Source organism: Xyrauchen texanus, chromosome 11 (genome assembly GCF_025860055.1).
Source record: "Xyrauchen texanus isolate HMW12.3.18 chromosome 11, RBS_HiC_50CHRs, whole genome shotgun sequence".
In the NCBI taxonomy this organism is placed as follows: Eukaryota; Metazoa; Chordata; class Actinopteri; order Cypriniformes; family Catostomidae; genus Xyrauchen; species Xyrauchen texanus.
In genome coordinates, this window is record NC_068286.1 from 41,406,218 (window position 1) to 41,423,771 (window position 17,554).

The window sequence follows — 17,554 nt, forward strand, 5'->3', positions numbered from 1 at the left end:
CGCGCATTTCTGAATATTCCGCTCTGCTCGCTCATTCCGCTCAGGGTCGCGCGCTCAACCCAGAATGGCCTGCTGGTTCAAAAATATGCGAAATAAGGGCTGCCTCCGACTAAAGTTTTTTTCTAGTCGACTAGTAGTTGTTCATTTAAGCCATTAGTGGACAAATCGCCCCTTTATATTGATTTAATAACTTAAGTAGGCTATACAGGATACTGAGCGTTATATAGCCGCACTCAAGCGCATGACCGCACGCATAAAGCTTGCCACAAAGAACCGGCAAAAGTAATGATTATGAATGTGAAACAAAAATAGCAAGGAGACATTTAATTGTTTATTATTAAACTGGTGTTTTATGTGTCACTGCAAAGATGAAGTTGACGATGCGGACTCGCCATGAACGAATAAAGACAGAAATGCATAAAAAGGAAAATTTCCCCCGTTTGGCGCGCCCCACCTGTCACGTCTCTATTCCCCACCAGTGGGGTGCGCCCCACACTTTGAGAACCGCTGGATTAAGAAAACATCTATCTCACCTCTAAATTTGCACTTCTCAAGAAAACTCACTGAGGGCACAGCTCACATACTATCAAAAGAACACACACATTTTTCACTATCTTTCCCCTCTTGAAAAAGACTTTACTTTGGTGAAAGTTGACACTTTTAACCACTGTGTCAGCCACGGTGATTGATAGTGAGCACACAGGAGGTGAGATGTTGCTGTGTGGAATGCAGCAGCTGTTACTGAGCCTCTGGGCGGGGCTTGGGGAAATGGGCGTGGCCTGTTTTCCCACACCATAGTTTGTTTGATGATTCAAGAGCAATGTTCCTCCATACCCGCCCACTCTTGGCACTTTACCGTATTTCATTGTATATAGTATATAACTTATAGCATTGATTATGCTGTATTTCTGTAGAAAAATTGTAAATGGCACTCTATTTTCTAACTAGAAGCCCATGTCTTATAACATAATGAATCCAGTTACAGTATAATCATACCTAACAGGTATTAGGCAAGTTGCATGTGCTTGAACTGCCATCAACATAATGCCATTTTGATTTAAAATGTATTTGTTTTTTGTATAGCCAAACATGTACTGTATTACCTTCTATTTTAGTCTCTTTTTCTTTATTCTGTTCCTCTTTTGTTATGCTGATCTTCAGTTCTGTGAGCAGCTCATCAGATCTGTGCACTTGTGCCATGGTTCCCATATTGAACATAATAATATATAAAGTCCAATACACCAAGCACTGTGTCATTTATAGAACAGTTAATATTGTGTTAATTTACTTGGATATCACCTCTCTGGGCTTCTTCTTGCCAAGTACCTTAGCAAAATGTGATTCATCGGCTACGTTTGTCTCTGTATATCCAGTAAGGATCAATCAAATGGTTTGCCTTCAACCATAACTGAAATAAAAAATAGTTCTAAATTATTCAACTTGTAAAACAGACTTTTTGTGTACCTCCACCTACGTACTTACCAGCATTCATCTTTTCAGTTTCTCTGTTCTAAGTTTTCTCCTTCCTCTCTCTTAGGAGTAATACGGGGGAAGGCCGGCGATAGGGAGATGGTTTTTAGTGCAGCATGCCTGTATACTGATGCCAACAAACCTGTTTTATAGGCTACAGGAGGAGGAAAGATGTTTGTTTAAAATTTTTGGTTTGTTTGACTGGTAGATGAGAGGAAAGAGCAGGAATAGGAGTTTGAGGATAAGATGGGCTCTTCTGGGAGCAAATCTGGCCTGAGAAAATATCCTGGTTCCAAGAAAAATGAAAAGGTGCAGCTTGGTTTTTTTTTTTTTTCTGTGAGTTTTTGGGCTTGTTCATTTGAAAAACGTGTTTATAACTGGTTTACTGGTCTGTACTGTTGTTTCTTGAGTATATTTTATCCTTGACATTTTGAGCTCTGGTGATTCAGGATATAGAAATGTTGGTTTGTGGTTGCAAGGAATTCAGAGTTACATCACAGTTATGTATGTGGCAAGCTGTAGCTTCAGGTGCGTCTGTGATGATCTATGGATTCAAATGTTTTGTAGCTTTTTATTTATGGTGCAAAATATTTAATCATTTAAAAGTGTAGTGCATGATCATGTGTTTGCTTTTGTCCCTGAGGTATTGAGAGCTAGAAAGTGTTTGTGTGTGTTGGCCAGGGAGAGTTTGGTGTTTGAGTAGTTTAGAGGTATAAAATCCTGACTTATCTCAGGCTACAAACTCACCATGAGTGAGAGTGTGTATGCACATGATAAACATAGTTCATACAAATATCAGAGTGCTTGACTAAAGAGTGGAGATTTTTGTGAGTGGCTAAATGTTCAGTTTAGATTGTACTTTATGGGTTCAACAATCTCTGATGTTCTTCCTCAGAACATAACACAAGTGCAGTAATCTCTCCCAGGCCCTGACTCACAAATTTAAGCTATTTAGTAGTTACTGTAGCATTTACCATCTCTTAACCCCCCCCCCCCCAATGTTAAAATGAACCTCTCTCATTTTTTCCCTTTTTTTGCAGTTCACTTAAATGGTCCTGCAATGACTAAATTGTTAAAATAATATTCCATATAATTTCTTAATAAATATTTATATCTGTATATGCATGTCCAGTTACATTTTTAATTCTGTTTTTTCTGTCATTTCATACAGCTTGATGTGGCACTCAAACAGAGGCAGGAACTTTCTGTCCAGGTCAACAACCTGCAACAGCAACTGGGTAAGCAATACACGTAAAATTGCAGCCATAGAGGCAGGGGTAGGACTTGCTGTAGATTTTTGTGTACATTCTCAAGGTAAAACGAAGAATGTAGGCTTTCATCTTAGTTAGCTGTCATTTAGCAGGTGCTTTTATCCAAAGTGACTTGCAGAACACTAATTGTAGGGTGATCCCTCTGGAGAAACCTTGGGATAACTGCCTAACTCAAGGGCACAACCCTGATAAAACAAGGTTAAATTACTGTCTTGTTTCAGGGTCATACTTGGTACTGTCACTATTGTTTTTGCAATTCTTTCTAACAGATAATTAACTTTTTAGTGGTACTTGCTACCACATTTTTTGGCTTTTCTTTTTATTGTTCTGCAAATTTTTCAGTACATTTTGTAATCTGCTTATATTTTCTTTAGCGGTGTTCTCATTAACACCATATGCACTTGAGGCTTTTCTTCCTTGTCTTCATTCACCAGTCATACATTTGGTCTTCCAATTATATTATCCCCTACATAGAGTGGTGGTGGCGTAGTGGGCTAAAGCACATAACTGTTAATCAGAAGGTCGCTGGTTCGATCCCCACCGCCACCACCATTGTGTCCTTGAGCAAGGCACTTAACTCCAGGTTGCTCTGGGGGGATTGTCCCTGTAATAAGTGCTCTGTAAGTCGCTTTGGATAAAAGGGTCTGCCAAATGCATAAATGTACATTCCAGAGTGAGGCTGTTTTGTGTTTCATCCTGTTGTATGGTCTGTCCTGATGATATTGTTGGAATCATTGAGTTCAGTGTTTGGGAGTTGAGAAACTCACACACACCAATCATACTGAACCTGTGCCCTGTTCACATTTGGCAGCCTTTCACTATGTTTGTACTTGGTGTATTTATGTGTATGTGTTTGCTAGAAAATATGACTTCTCAATGTAGATGTACCTTCAACATGGATACACATACATTTTTTGCATGTCCGGACACACATGTTTGTAATGCTGTAATGTTAAGGATGCAATGGTTGCTACATTTAATTAGTTTGGCCTCATGCACTGTCATGGCCTTTGGCTTCAGCACAAGTGTGCAGGGCATGTGTGTGGTGTATGAGGAATGTTTCACTCACACTGGCTTCTGTCTACAAATCTAAAGATGCAGTTGGCCAAATGACACTTTGCTCCCAAAGTTCACTGCACTTTTTACCACACAGAATTCATAGAAATACTTATCCCGAGGCTTCAAATACATATAGAAACATGTGTTTAAGTATGAAAAGTCCTCTGACAGTTTGAGAGAAATTTTAACTGATTGACAGGTGAGGGGTTGTGTGCGCTTCACTGCTGTCCAGGATGCATTCAGGACGGATTGGCGTTTACACCTCAAATGAGATGTGTTTTGACTATAACTTCATATGTGGTTTTTGTGATCCAATCACAAGACGTGTTAGACCCCTTTTAGACCTGTTTTTAGCACTGACCACATGTGATCATATCACTGACAATGCATCTTAAGACCAGGTGTAGCCTACATGGGGTCCTACTGACTCTTTGGAATTCAACTGCCAGTAGATTCTATTGGCTCTTTAAAGAATTGAAATACCATTCTATTCTAGATTGTTTAAGAATTTAACTACTACATATTTCTGTTCTAGATTTTGACTCTTTTTGAGATTTGAACCAACGGTGCATTCCAGATTCTGTTGTAGATTCTAATGGCTCTTTAGAGATTTAGCCACTGGTACATTCTAGATTCTAGACTCTAACAGCTCTTTAAAGAATGAAACTACCTGTTAATTCTGTTGTAGGTTCGAATGGCTCTTTAGAGATTTAGCCAACGGTACAATCTAGATTCAGTATTTTTGACTCTAACAGCACTTTAGAGATTTGAACCTCTTTTACCTTCTTAATTCTATTAGGAGTGGATAAAAAGATTGATTTTACAATGCATCACGATCTTAATTAAATCTCAAGATCAATCTTTTACTCTCTTCTACCCCTTCACTACAATGAGAGGAAATCACTTGCATTTGCAACCAAATTTCACGCTACGTGAATAAAAATGTATATATTTGGCAACTGGCTGGTAAATGTTTAATTTCACTCACCAGTGAATGATTTGTGTAGTATAGTGGTGGAGTATTCAGCAGCAAGATCCTTTCACTGCGTGTTGAGAGCAAAAGTTGTTCCAGTTTAATGTGTGTCCAAAGATCTTTACATTAAATAATGTCTCTTTGATTACCCTTTCTGTTCTTTACAGTCAGTTGTTGGTCATAAACAACAAAAATTGATTTTGGAAATCTGTATCGATGCCCAGCCCAAGATTCTATTCTAGTTCCTATTGGCTCTTTAAAGAATTGAACCACCAGTACATTCTAGATTTTATTGAAGATTCTAAATGCTCTTTAGCAAACTGAAATACCAGTGTATTCTAGATTCTATTCTAGATACTTTTAAATTGTTAAAGAATTGAACCACCAGGACATTCTATATTCTGTTGTAGATTCTAATGGCTCTTTAGATAACTGAACCACCAGTGCATTCTAGATTCTATTCTAGATACTTTTGACACGTTAGAGAAATGAATCACTCGGACATTCTAGACTTTGACTCTTTTACAGAATTAAACCACTAGTACAATCTAGGGTCTATTCTATGTTCTATGGTATCTATATAGAAGTCAACCACAAAGACAATCTAGGTACCATTCTATATTCTTTTCACTCTTTAGCAAATTGAACCTCCAGGATGTTTTAGTTCTGTTCCGTTCTAGACTCTGAATTGAATAACCATTACATTCTAGATTATTCTATAGATTCTGCTGAGTTTTGATATGGTTAAACCAGTATATTCCACATTTGACAGTTATATTCTGTTGACTGTTCAGAGAATTCAGCCACCTGTAAATGTAATTTTTAAATGTCAATTTCATCTTCCCTTTCTTAACATACTTCCCTTCCTCCCTGACTTCTCAGGTAACTCAGTCTTGTGTTGTGAGCAGTTGGAGAGGGAAAAAGAGGAGGTGCGGGTGTCTTTGGAGGCACAGTTACAGAAACTACAGGAGCAACATCAGACAGAACTAGAGCGACTGGAAGAAAGACTGAAAGAATTTTACTCCGCAGAATGGGACAAGACCCACCAGGCCTACCAGAAAGAAGCAGACAAATGCAGGGCGCTTATGCAGCAGCAGGTAAGATCTTACCTGGGCTGGTGTATAATTGCAGCACAGAAATCTTATTACCAAGATTAACTATTGAAATCACACCGCTCCAACAATTCACATTTAACTCCAGTTAAGGATGACACTTGTCAAATACAAATTGATTTTACTTGTGTTGCCATAGCATTCATTATCTCTGTGCTTCAAGAGTGTAGAAGTACGTTGTCTGTAGTCGGTTCTGAGCACGGTGAGGATTGTTATAGAAGCTTTTCCATCTGGGCATGATTCAGCACGATTAGAAACCGTTCTTGGCCTGGAATTTTCAGCACGGTTAGACAACTCTGCTCAATTGTGCTGCTGGAATGCCTGTAGAGATGTCATGACTCACAATTGGTCACTTGTCAGTTGCCAAGCTTACTCATTTTTTCTCGGTAGCTGGCCAAGCACACTATTTGGGCAAAGTAAACACACTTCTCACGTGGTCCTTAAACTCTTGCATTACCAAGGTAACGACTGATGTATTTCTTGTGTACATTCGAAGTCTGTTTTCAGCACCACAGTGGGAAAAAAATCTGTAACCATGCCGGCTGGCCTGGATCAGCATAGAATGGTTTCGTAACAAGAACAGTTCGGCACGATGGTGGAAAAGAGGCTTATGTGTGTGCAGGTTTACATAGCTAGAGTTTAAGGACAACTGTCCCCAAAAGTTAGCTAAATCTGACAAAACCTCCCTTTGGGGACGTGTGCACGTTAGGGAGTTGATTGACAGCAGATGTCTATATCTGAAAGGTGATTGGCTCGTTTACCTGCAAGGTGGGACTTCTTTCTACATCCATTGACTTTTGAGTGCTAGAGCTTTTTGGTTTGGCGTTCCAATTTCTCCCATTCATTTAAATAGAAGTGAGTCGTCTCTCGATCTACTAAATGGTCTCTGGCCTCACACTCTAGAGCAACAATGCCAATCATGCACTACATCTCCTCCCCGAGGTTTGCACACTTTTACTCCTGATTTATCACAATACAGGTCCAGTAGAGGTGTACAAAAGCAACGTGGTACTTTATTTAAAAAGTAACTCCGTTATTATTGTCTAAAATTAAAAAATATTGTGTTATATTACTCGTTACTCAAAGTAATCTGATTACGTAACATGCATTACTTTTATCGTACACTTCTCCAGATTGGTATTTCTGTTAATTGATACCCATGCAGTTAGTGGAAGTTTACCATGAATATGCACTTGAACAGACTGATTTTGCCACGTGGAAAGAGATTTTGAAATACAAGTAAACCTAGGCAAAAATGAGCTGTCTCATAATCCTTTTAGGATTATGAGGATCCCTTAGGAAAATAAGAACTGCGTTCAATCTAAAATGATGATCATTATGATTTTCACTGGCAGGTGGAGGAGGTGAGGAACCAACAGGAAGCCCTGAGGAACCAACAGGAAGTGGCACACACTGAGCAGATAAAGATACTGAAACGTGAACATGAGACATCACTCGCAGGTAATCTCACCACACAACTGCTGTCAGCGAAGGTATAATACCCTGATATCTTTACATTTAACATATTTTATTATATTTAATGTTATTTTCCTCTTTCAGAGCTCAGGAAGACTAATGAACGGGACATTCAAGAACTTGACAAAACACTTAAAGAGTCTGAGACATCGCTTAATGTATGCATTACTGTCTTATTTATTTATAAACACAGGGACACACAAATTTAACCCTTGAAATCATTGTTACTGAATGTTATCATGCACTATTTTATTTAGCATTATTATTATTATAAATTTATTTACTTAAATGAACAATACATTGTATATATATAATTAACATATATTAGGAAAATAGAACATAATGTGTATATGTCCTGATATTTTAATACATATTTAATCACAATTCTCTTCTCTAAAGGAAAAAATTCAAAGTTTGACTGCAGAAAATGAGTCTTTGAAAGAAAAGCTAAGAAAAGCAGAGGAGCGGAGGAGAGATCTAGCAGAGAAAAGTCTGGTAATGACATTCACATATCAACAGAACTCCTCTTTCCTTCTATGGACTGGTGTGTTCAGGATCCATTTTAACCGTAATTTGCACCTCCTCCACTTTTTGGATGGAAAAACATTTATTAGGGTTATATTTTAAGAGCTTCAGGGCTGCAGTACAAAGAAAAAGAAACACTGCCTAAAGGAAATCAGATCATAATACTAGGTGAATGTTGTGGCACCAAATTAATATTCTTAAGCCAGGCTGAAAAGGTTTATAATGTGCTGCCACCCAATTCTGGTTCAAGGCCTAACTGTGATGCACAGAGATGTTCTGTACTTAATTGTGGTCACAGATGGTGCAAAACACAAACTGAACGCCTGTTTCTCTGTGTGTAGAAGGACGCACACACACTGTATTTGGAACAGGAGCTGGAGAGTCTCAGAGCTGTGCTGGAAATAAAGACCAACCAGATACACCAGCAAGACAAAAAACTTATGCAGATGAACAAACTGGTGAGGATGTTGATATTTTACCATTGCATTATGAATTTCAGTGTCATATTTGTCTCTTTTGGTGGGATTTTTACCCCTAGCCTCTGTTTATTTCTGAGCCTGGAATCTACTTTACAAAATAGAACTTTGTATTAAGTAAAGTTACTATTATGATATTATACACTTGTGTTAATTATCAGATTGAAGATAATTTGAAACTGGAGGAGTGTCTTAAGAAGGTCCAGCAGGAGAACGAGGACTACAAGGCTCGGATGGACAAGCATGCTGCTCTTTCAAGGTAAGTAGTCTTTTTTTAGGTACAAAATGTATCCTTTTTCCATGTTATGGGATGCAGCATGACATTTTGAATTATGTGCATTTCAGTGCATCACATTCTCCAAGTCCAAAATTTCAGATCTTTTTTTATCTGTTTGAATGTAGGCAGCTCTCCACAGAGCAGGCCATGCTTCAACAGACCCTGCAGAAGGAATCGAAGGTCAACAAACGACTGTCCATGGAGAATGAGGAGTTGCTATGGAAACTACACAATGGAGACTTGTGCAGCCCGCGACACCTCTCACCTTCTTCACCTTTCCACTCTCCCCAAAACTCTGCCTCCTCCATGACTCCGATATCACCCTGATTACCTCTGACCTCAGAAACCGCCATCACCCAGAGGCATCTATGAACCTTTTGGCCATTTTATACCTATAATAGGACTTGTATAGTTTGTAAAGACTTCTAAAATGTATAAATGTCCCCTTTACAATGATGCACAGTTGCACTTCTTGATCAAGGACTTACCTTGCTCAGTTACAGCTTTGTTTGTTCTCTTCTCTGTTATTCCTTTCTGCCTGTCTCTGCCTATTTTTTTCCCCTCTCTCTCTTTCACACACGTATACAAAAATGTCTCTGAGGAGGGAACACACCTCAGGGCTTGTACATAGAGTATCTCTTCCTCAGACTGCTATTTTCTCTAATATTTGTTGTCCCTTTTCATTGTTTTAAATTAAAAAATGGTTTGTGTATAGCAAGTAAAATATGTAAAGCTGTCTTTTTGTATGTCTGCTCACTAGAACACTATATGAGATTAACAAAGAATATAATTTTTTTTCAATGTTTGTTTTAAGACTTTTTGATGACAAGTTTTGATCATAAATAAAGAGAAAAACATTTTTAAGAACCTTTTTTATGGCTTTAAACTCAACCTCACATGTGCATAAGGATCCAGATACATTATTTGTTAATGATATTGTGGAATGTATTTACTTCTCTTCCAAAAATGTGTCTAGTGGCCTCCACATCCACAACGCTTTGAGTGAATGTTTCCCTATCTCAACCACAGTGACCTTTCTTTTTTTCCCTAATTAATGCATTAAACTTCTGGATGCTAATCCTTATATTTTGTATTGGTTATTTTGATACATTGGGCATTAAGCACTGGCAGAACCATGGGTTGGCCTGGGTGTCATATGCCCCTTTTCCAAACCACCAATCGCTTGCATCAGTGGCTGTTGGGCTGGAAAATGTCAGCATAAAGGCTTTGAAAACAATAGCAACTCAACCAAAACTAGATCGCTCTCATTATAACAAAGCTATTTACACACCTGATGGTGATCACATGTGCGTTTAATTGACAGTCTATATTAATTAGTCTATAATAATTACTAACTTCTAACCTGTTCATTAAAACCAGATTGAGCTGACAAGATGCTGAATTAAATAACTTTGGATGTTAAAATGCTCTAAAAATCCTAAAACTATAAATAATGTAAATTACAAACATAATATGTATACATTTATTATTAATTGTATACGTTATAACTTATATTCATTACATCTAACGCAGCTCCAGACGGCACAAATAAGCTCCTCTGTTACAAAATATTTTGGATGATAAAAAATGCTCTCAAAAAAGATAAAGTAAATTGAAGTCATGGGGCATATATATGTTCTATATAGTCCTTGGCATTGTCTTTTCTGTGTCAATGGCTGTCCATTGTCCCAGCCCCTTTAAAAAATAAAATAAATTCATGCATAAATTTGACATTGTTATTGTTCAGGTTTGAAGCATTAAAGCTGTACTATGTAACTGTATGCCCTTTAGCGACATCTGTGGTTGAAACTTAAAGCAAGTTGCGGAAGAATACATTACGTCAGTCGTGCTCTGGCGCTGCTATTCTTGCGGATGAATCTCCCAATTTGAGATTATTTGGACATCGACTGTGTGTGATCATGACTGGAGCTGGAGTCTTAACTTGCTATTTTCATGTTGATATTATGTTATACGATTAAACATATGAAAGGGAAATATTTCTTGCTTTGATGAAGATAAACGCTTATTTACATATTTGAATGAATTTGACACAGATCGCTTTTCTGACACTACACTAGTCCCAAAAGTACGTTTAAATAGTGAATAGGACTCTCCTCAGCCTCCACCAGTAGATCTTAAAATGATTATTCAACTATTCATGTTTGAATATGCTTAATTATGTGAACATTTTACTTCAGCAGATAAAAGAATGGTGTACTTGAATTTTACATAAATACACACCAGCCAATACACTATTGCTTTTTTAAAACAATGTGAAGCTATTGGCCAGAACAATAAAAGCGCAACAGCAATACATGCTTTCAGTCTTTTATTTTGACAGTTGAAATTCAACAATCATGAAAACTGAACCTACCATTCAAAATAAACACCAAATGGAAGCAAAGAAATGGTTACTGTGGATCTATGCTTTAAAGGTTTTAAAGATTTATAATAAGTGTATCTAAAATATAAACAATAATGTGAATAACGGCACTAATTACCTTCTATAAAATTCTCAATTTATCTGTAGTACAGACTGTATCAGTATACATTTATTAAAAGATTCAGATTAGGATTGCATGGGGAAAATGTTATTTGGACATTGTGGTACTGGCATGTAGGGGTGGGAATTTAGGGCACTCTCATAATTCAGTTTGATTCTGATTCTTGGTGTTACCATTTGATTTAAATCGATTCTTAATTCATGACTCAAAACAATTTGATTCAATAAAAAGAGCACTGTGTGTCAAACCCGACTCCCTCTGGCCACTGAGCTGCAAATGAAGTATTAAGCTGCTCTTGATGAGAGACATTGTCTGACTAACAGAAATAAATAGCGTACAGATACATACATACATACATACATACATATATATATATATATATGTATGGAAGCAATCTGGAGAAAGCCTTATTTAAATAGTTAAGGTCAATATTATTAGCCCCCTTAAGTAAGTATCTGTTTGATTGGCTACGGAACCAACCACTGTTATCCAATGACTTGCCTAATTAACCTAATTAATCCCCCAAGCCTTTAAATTGCACTTCAAACTGAGGATTAGTATCTTGCAAAACAACTAGTGAAGTAATATAAAACTGTCATCATGGCAAAGTCAAAAGAAATTTGTTTAGACTTGAGAAAAAGTATTGTTAATGCTCGTATATCCAAAATAAAACGTAAATATCCAAAGCAGAAGATGGATATACACGTTTATCAAAGCATTTTCAGGTGTCAAGAACTGCTGTGAGAATTATTATCAAGAAGTTTGAAGAGACTCACACAGTGGAGGACAAGACTGGCAGAGGCAGGAAGCAAAAGATTTTAAAAACCTTGGAAAGAAAACTGGTGAGAGAGGTTTCTAAAGACCCAAGAACAACTGGCAAGACACTAGTGAATGATTTAGCCAAGACAAGGATTGATGTCTCAACGAAGACGGTCAGAGCCCTACACAGGAATGGACACACATACTAGGTCATTGCAATCTAATGTTTATTCCACAATGTATCCATTATGATCATTATGTGCACTGCCCCATAAAGTACTATGTGAATTAAAATCACCGCACTACACCAATTTGAAATTGTCCTCGCTCCCAATTTTTGGTATTAAGACTTTTTTTAGTCTATTGTATGGATTATAAAAATGAATTACTCTTACACTCTGATTTCATGTCCATACCTCCACCACTACTGACTCATACTATCCCTATTCACTTCTACAGCCGGCACTTCTTTCCTGTGTGTGTGGATATGATGTAATGAAGCAAGGATGAAAGTCATAAGCATAAACCTGACAACTCAAAATACAAATCAGCTTACCATAGTTTATAGGCTTACCATATGAATCAGGGTAAGTTAAGGACATTGTTTGTATATGTACTCAATCATGGCAATTTGTTCGTTTTTTTAAACAATCTTGCAAAGTGCAGCTTTAAGCAACAACATCACATAAAATTACAGCTATGCATTTCTGTGTTACTCTGCCATCTAGTGGTTAAACCACAAATGTATCACAATATTTCTTTATCACAGTTCGCGTGTCGTCACATCCGGCTCCAAACGGTAGCAAACATCAGACCATCTATGGATGAAGCAGTTTCAAATAATAAATGAAGCCAAATTGAACGCTCTTGGTAGTAAACATCAGCCGTTTAATCGTTTCTTTGGAATAACACATCACTTCACCATGTGTTATATAGCACTTAAATGTGTAATAGTATCTGAGCATATAAGTGAATATAATACATTTGTAGACACTGGGACAATTTAATCTCTATTATTTATTTACATTGCATTCGGTCACGACTCGCGAGTGAACGCCAGTCATCATACTTAAATCACGAGGATCTACCTCCATATATACAACCAATAAACCAGTTATTTTCTGTAATCGGGCTAAGGGATGGTAATGTTTCTTTTTTTTCCCATTTTTTTTAATGGATTTTATATCATACATGGAAATTATTAAAGTACATGAAAGCAATGCGATCATTATAATCGCAAATAAGTTTTTTTTTGTGACTAAATGTATACCTTTGTCTTGTTCCAATGCTCTTTAATGTGTAAATGTTCTCATGTTTGCATTGTATTCTTGCATTCCTCTAATAAAAAACGTAGTTATACCACTGATCTATTTATATATAACATTTATATATATAGATCAGTGAGTTATAGGCTACTCTGTGAAGTGTTCCCTGATCACATACATCCTGCTTAAACAAATAAAACAACATGACACAGTTTCTCTATACTTCATCATCCCTGAGTAATGATTGTGAGGTATCTCTGTTTAGATTAAGTATTTGAGATTAATTGTACACAAAACTGTCATACATAATAATGTACTTCATTCCGCGCTGTGGGCACTGCCATTGAAACAGACTGCAGCGGAAGTTGTTTTACGCTACAAAGCAAAGCTTCCGCTCTGCGCACGCGGATGTGTGATAAAGGCATATATGAGAAAAAACAACAAATAAAAGAGTGAAATCTAGTGGACATTAATGGAAGTGCGAGATTTGAGATGTTCCATTAAATCACGGGCAAACTGGTCAAAATGTGTTTTGGTGCGTTAATATTGTATTAAATATATTTATCCGTTGCTCAAGAGTTACTGAAATGCAGATTTTTTTTTTTTATGATAATGATTTAATATATATAAAGATTTTCTCTGTATGTGCGTGTGAGAGCGTGTATTTATCACTTTGTGGGGACAAAATGTCCCCATAAGAATAGTAAAACCTGAAATATTTCACCATGTGGGGACATTTTGTCGGTCCCCATGAGGAAAACAGCTTATAAATCATACTAAATTATGTTTTTTGACAATGTAAAAATGCAGAAAGTTTTCTTTGAGGTTTAGGGGAAGGTTTGGTGGATAGTATATAGTTTGTACAGTATAAAAACCATTATGTCAATGCAAAGTCCCCATAAAAAATGGAAACACAACTTGTGTGCGTGTGTGTGTGTGTGTGTGTGTGTGTGTGTGTGTGTGTAAGATCCTGAGAGCATGTTAGAGATGGAACATGTAAATGCATACGTGGACATGTACAGTATGTGTCAAAAAAAAAAATCCATATTGACATTCCTCCAAGATTGCATTAGCTCCCAGTATTGCTGTTTAAAAGCACTGAAAAAATACTGATAGTATTCCTCTACACACTGCATGAATTTGACTGTCATTGTGTGACCATATGGATCAATATATATTGTGCTCTTAATAGGTGGTGCAGATATTTTACTTTCTACCTTTAAAGAGCAGTAACAAGTGACATGAAGCTTAAAGAGAGACAAAATAGAAAGAATTAGACTACAGTGTACAGTATAAAATATAATAACGTTAGATTTAAATGAGTATATATATATATATATATATATATATATATATATATATATATATGTGTGTGTGTGTGTGTGTGTTTTTGCAGTGTAATGTAATAAAATCATGCAGAAATGGGTCAGTTAATGTTCACATCAACCATCAGAATGTGGAAAAAAATTTGATCTCAAGCTGGTTTGAGTATTTCTGTAACTGCTGATCTCCTGGAATTTTCAATGTTCAACAGTCTCTATAGCTAACACATAATGGTGGCAAACAACAGAAGCGTGAAAAATGGAGGTGCAGCATCTCGCTCTCCAAATAAGCACCTTGTCCAGTCGCGGTGCAGAACTCCTCCAAGAAAAACTCAGTGACATAGAAGACTGGCAAATATTGTGATGTTCCATACTGCAGTCACCGATTTTTGACTTTGTCATTGTTTGTCACATTAACAGTGACACAAAAGACAATTTGAAATCCAAATTGAGCATCCAGAGCGTCCGGACTGAGACACATCTGAAAAAAATCAGATTTCAATTGCATTTGAAACCACCTCCCAATGTGGTTTGAATCAGATTTGGAAAAATCTGATATCATGTGGGTTTTAGCTGTCCAGACTATCAAAAACTCATCTGGATACAATCTGGATATGCAAAATTTTGTATTTTTAGTAGCAGTCTGAACAAGGCCTCTTTGGCAATCATGATTTCAAGCTTGATTACACTTCCAAGCGTCATCTAGCACTCTGCGCATGCAGAAATCATGATACTGTCTAGATACAGCAATGGCAAGATGTACAGTGAAAGGGAGTTACATTTTGGTCTGATATCACCCAAAACCGATTGGAACACTTCAGAAGACATTGATTAAACCACTGGAGTCATATGGATTACTTTTATGCAGCATTTAAGAGATAGGCTATTTGGAGCTTCAAAGTTTTGGTCATCACTGGACCTACAAAGCTGAGATATTCTTCTAAAAATTATTTATTTGTGTTCAGCAGACAAAAGAAAATCAAGCACATCTGGGGTGGCATGAGGATGAATAACTAATATGACAATTTTCATTTTCGGGTGAACTATCCCTTTCTTGCAGCATTTTAAACTGCATTATTCCCAGAGTAACTGTTGGCTTTTAAATAACAGTATTTAATGCATTTCATTACACATCGCTTTACTTTGACTATTAATGTTTCAAATACCATCATGCTGTTTTAACTTGTAAGTGTTTTTTAAATATATATTTTTTTCTCTATCATTCCATCAGACACATTTCTCTGCATCTGTACTTTTAAGACAAAGCACATAACTTCTCTATCAGTCCCAAAAATGCTTCCGCCTAATAAATAGTACCACTGTATTGTGGCCGCAATTTTTTGTTATGTTGATATTATCAATAAATTGTTAAGAAAATACAAATAATTAGCACTTTACTTCAAAGAATAAAACGAGCAGATAGAAATGTATGATAAATGTTGATTTAATGACAACGTGAAACCGTATTCCTCCGCCGGTTTGTTTGGATATGAGGTAAAGATGGCCGCTGCTGGAGAGGTCACACTACGCATTGACACTTTAACTGGGATATAAATACACTTCATATGGGAATTATTTAGTTATATTCCGTTTATACATCGCAGCAACGAGAGCTCTTCTCACAGCGTTAAAGGTAATGCCACGGGTTATTCTGTAATAACACCCTGGGCTAGATGTACTAATGCAGTTGTGTCTCTCAACTTCTGTTAGCTTGTTAGCACCCTAACCAAGAAATACCAAGTTATTTCAACAAGCAATAGCTTGTTTCGTACCCTGGGGCAAATGCCACAATAATGTGTAACTTTTACACTGTTTTTAATGATACTGGTAACATTTTAAATGCATCAGGAAAACTGAAGGTGGACTAATGGCTCATGTTTTCTTTCAAGAGTGATGCACCGGTCAGATGCAACTGCCTTTGTGTCAGGTTGCCAAGTTTAAGAATACCAATCCCGTGTGTCCGAATAAAATAACACTGTTGAATAAATATGGGGAATAGCTTCTATGTTCTCGTTTTTATTATATTGAGTACACAGAAGTTAATCATTTCGCTGTGCCATTACTGTCTTTATGGGTTTATTTCACTCAGCCGGGAGTTTTCGCGGGGAACTGGAGTTCTGTGGCTCGTGCCAGAGGTTACCATGGTGACAGGCCAATAAGCCTTCACGCGCCTATCTATCAGTCATTACGCTGGCGTATTTTTAAGTCTGTGAGGCGGCTGGTGTTAAATAACCGAGTAACTCCGTTGAAAATATATATATATATATAAAAACAAAAACAATCTTTACGTATCATTCAGGACTGGCATTCTTCCAGAGACCTTTACACGTCAGGTGGAAGTAGATCTGTAGGGTTGGGGGTGTTGACAGTTGACCGGGAAATTGAGCAGTTTGACCGGGTTAACCGTTTTAACGGCCTCATAAGCAAAAGCAGCTTTTCAGTACAGCTCATATTCTCCTGGCATTAGAGTTCTCAGACTTCAGCTTTCAAAAGTAAGTTTGTTCGAAATTACTCTAACAAAAGTACCTTGATAGTACCTATGTTGTTTTAGGGCATGTACCATGATGATACTTATATTTTTTACTTATATACTTATATGATATTTATTTTGAAATACATTGGGTACTTTGTAATTACCATGTTGCATTAGTATTATAGTAATTCAGTAGTATCATGATACTGTACCATGGTATCAAGCTTTATGTGTTACAAATTAAACACTCACACAAATCAGGAAGGAATGCTGAAAATATTCTCATTTAAAAAAACAACAATATTCTCAATTACAGTAGTAAAGGTAATGTTCTTTCATTATGTAAAGTTGATTCAGGTTAATGTTGTCATGCTCTGTGTGGCGTGTGAAATGTTTCTTGGCAACTGGTCAACAGAACTCAGTATGCAACATACAGCACTGTGCAAAAGATTTAAGCACATATGGAAAATGTTGCATAGTGACGATGTCTTCAAAAATAATTACATCAATAGTTTTCATTTATCACTTAACGTCATACAAAGTCCAGTAAACATAAAAAAGCTAATTCAATATTCGGTGTGACCACCTTTGC

The 17,554-nt window shown here is 36.9% G+C and overlaps 2 protein-coding genes across 8 annotated transcripts in view; both read left to right on the forward strand.

Annotated features, from left to right (window-relative positions):
- Positions 1–9,709, forward strand: part of LOC127651751 (microtubule-associated tumor suppressor 1 homolog) — a 63,432-nt gene extending 53,723 nt beyond the window's left edge. Inside the window, exons 8-15 of the mRNA XM_052137746.1 lie at positions 2,642–2,708; positions 5,656–5,870; positions 7,241–7,346; positions 7,446–7,519; positions 7,761–7,856; positions 8,228–8,344; positions 8,524–8,621; positions 8,765–9,709. Of these exons, the coding sequence (XP_051993706.1) occupies positions 2,642–2,708; positions 5,656–5,870; positions 7,241–7,346; positions 7,446–7,519; positions 7,761–7,856; positions 8,228–8,344; positions 8,524–8,621; positions 8,765–8,966 (975 nt within the window). The 3' untranslated portion in view covers positions 8,967–9,709. The remainder of the gene's footprint in view (positions 1–2,641; positions 2,709–5,655; positions 5,871–7,240; positions 7,347–7,445; positions 7,520–7,760; positions 7,857–8,227; positions 8,345–8,523; positions 8,622–8,764) is intronic.
- Positions 9,710–15,984: 6,275 nt separating this feature from the next.
- The window catches only part of LOC127651745 (pericentriolar material 1 protein-like), a 44,029-nt gene continuing 42,459 nt past the window's right edge, over positions 15,985–17,554 (forward strand). For 5 of the 7 annotated variants that reach the window (XM_052137727.1, XM_052137733.1, XM_052137731.1 and 2 more), the window contains exon 1: positions 15,985–16,122. The gene's annotated coding sequence lies outside the window, so the exon portion shown is untranslated. Of the gene's footprint in view, positions 16,123–16,916; positions 16,982–17,554 lie in introns of those variants that run through there. The other 2 variants (XM_052137728.1, XM_052137729.1) reach the window with 2 other exon arrangements.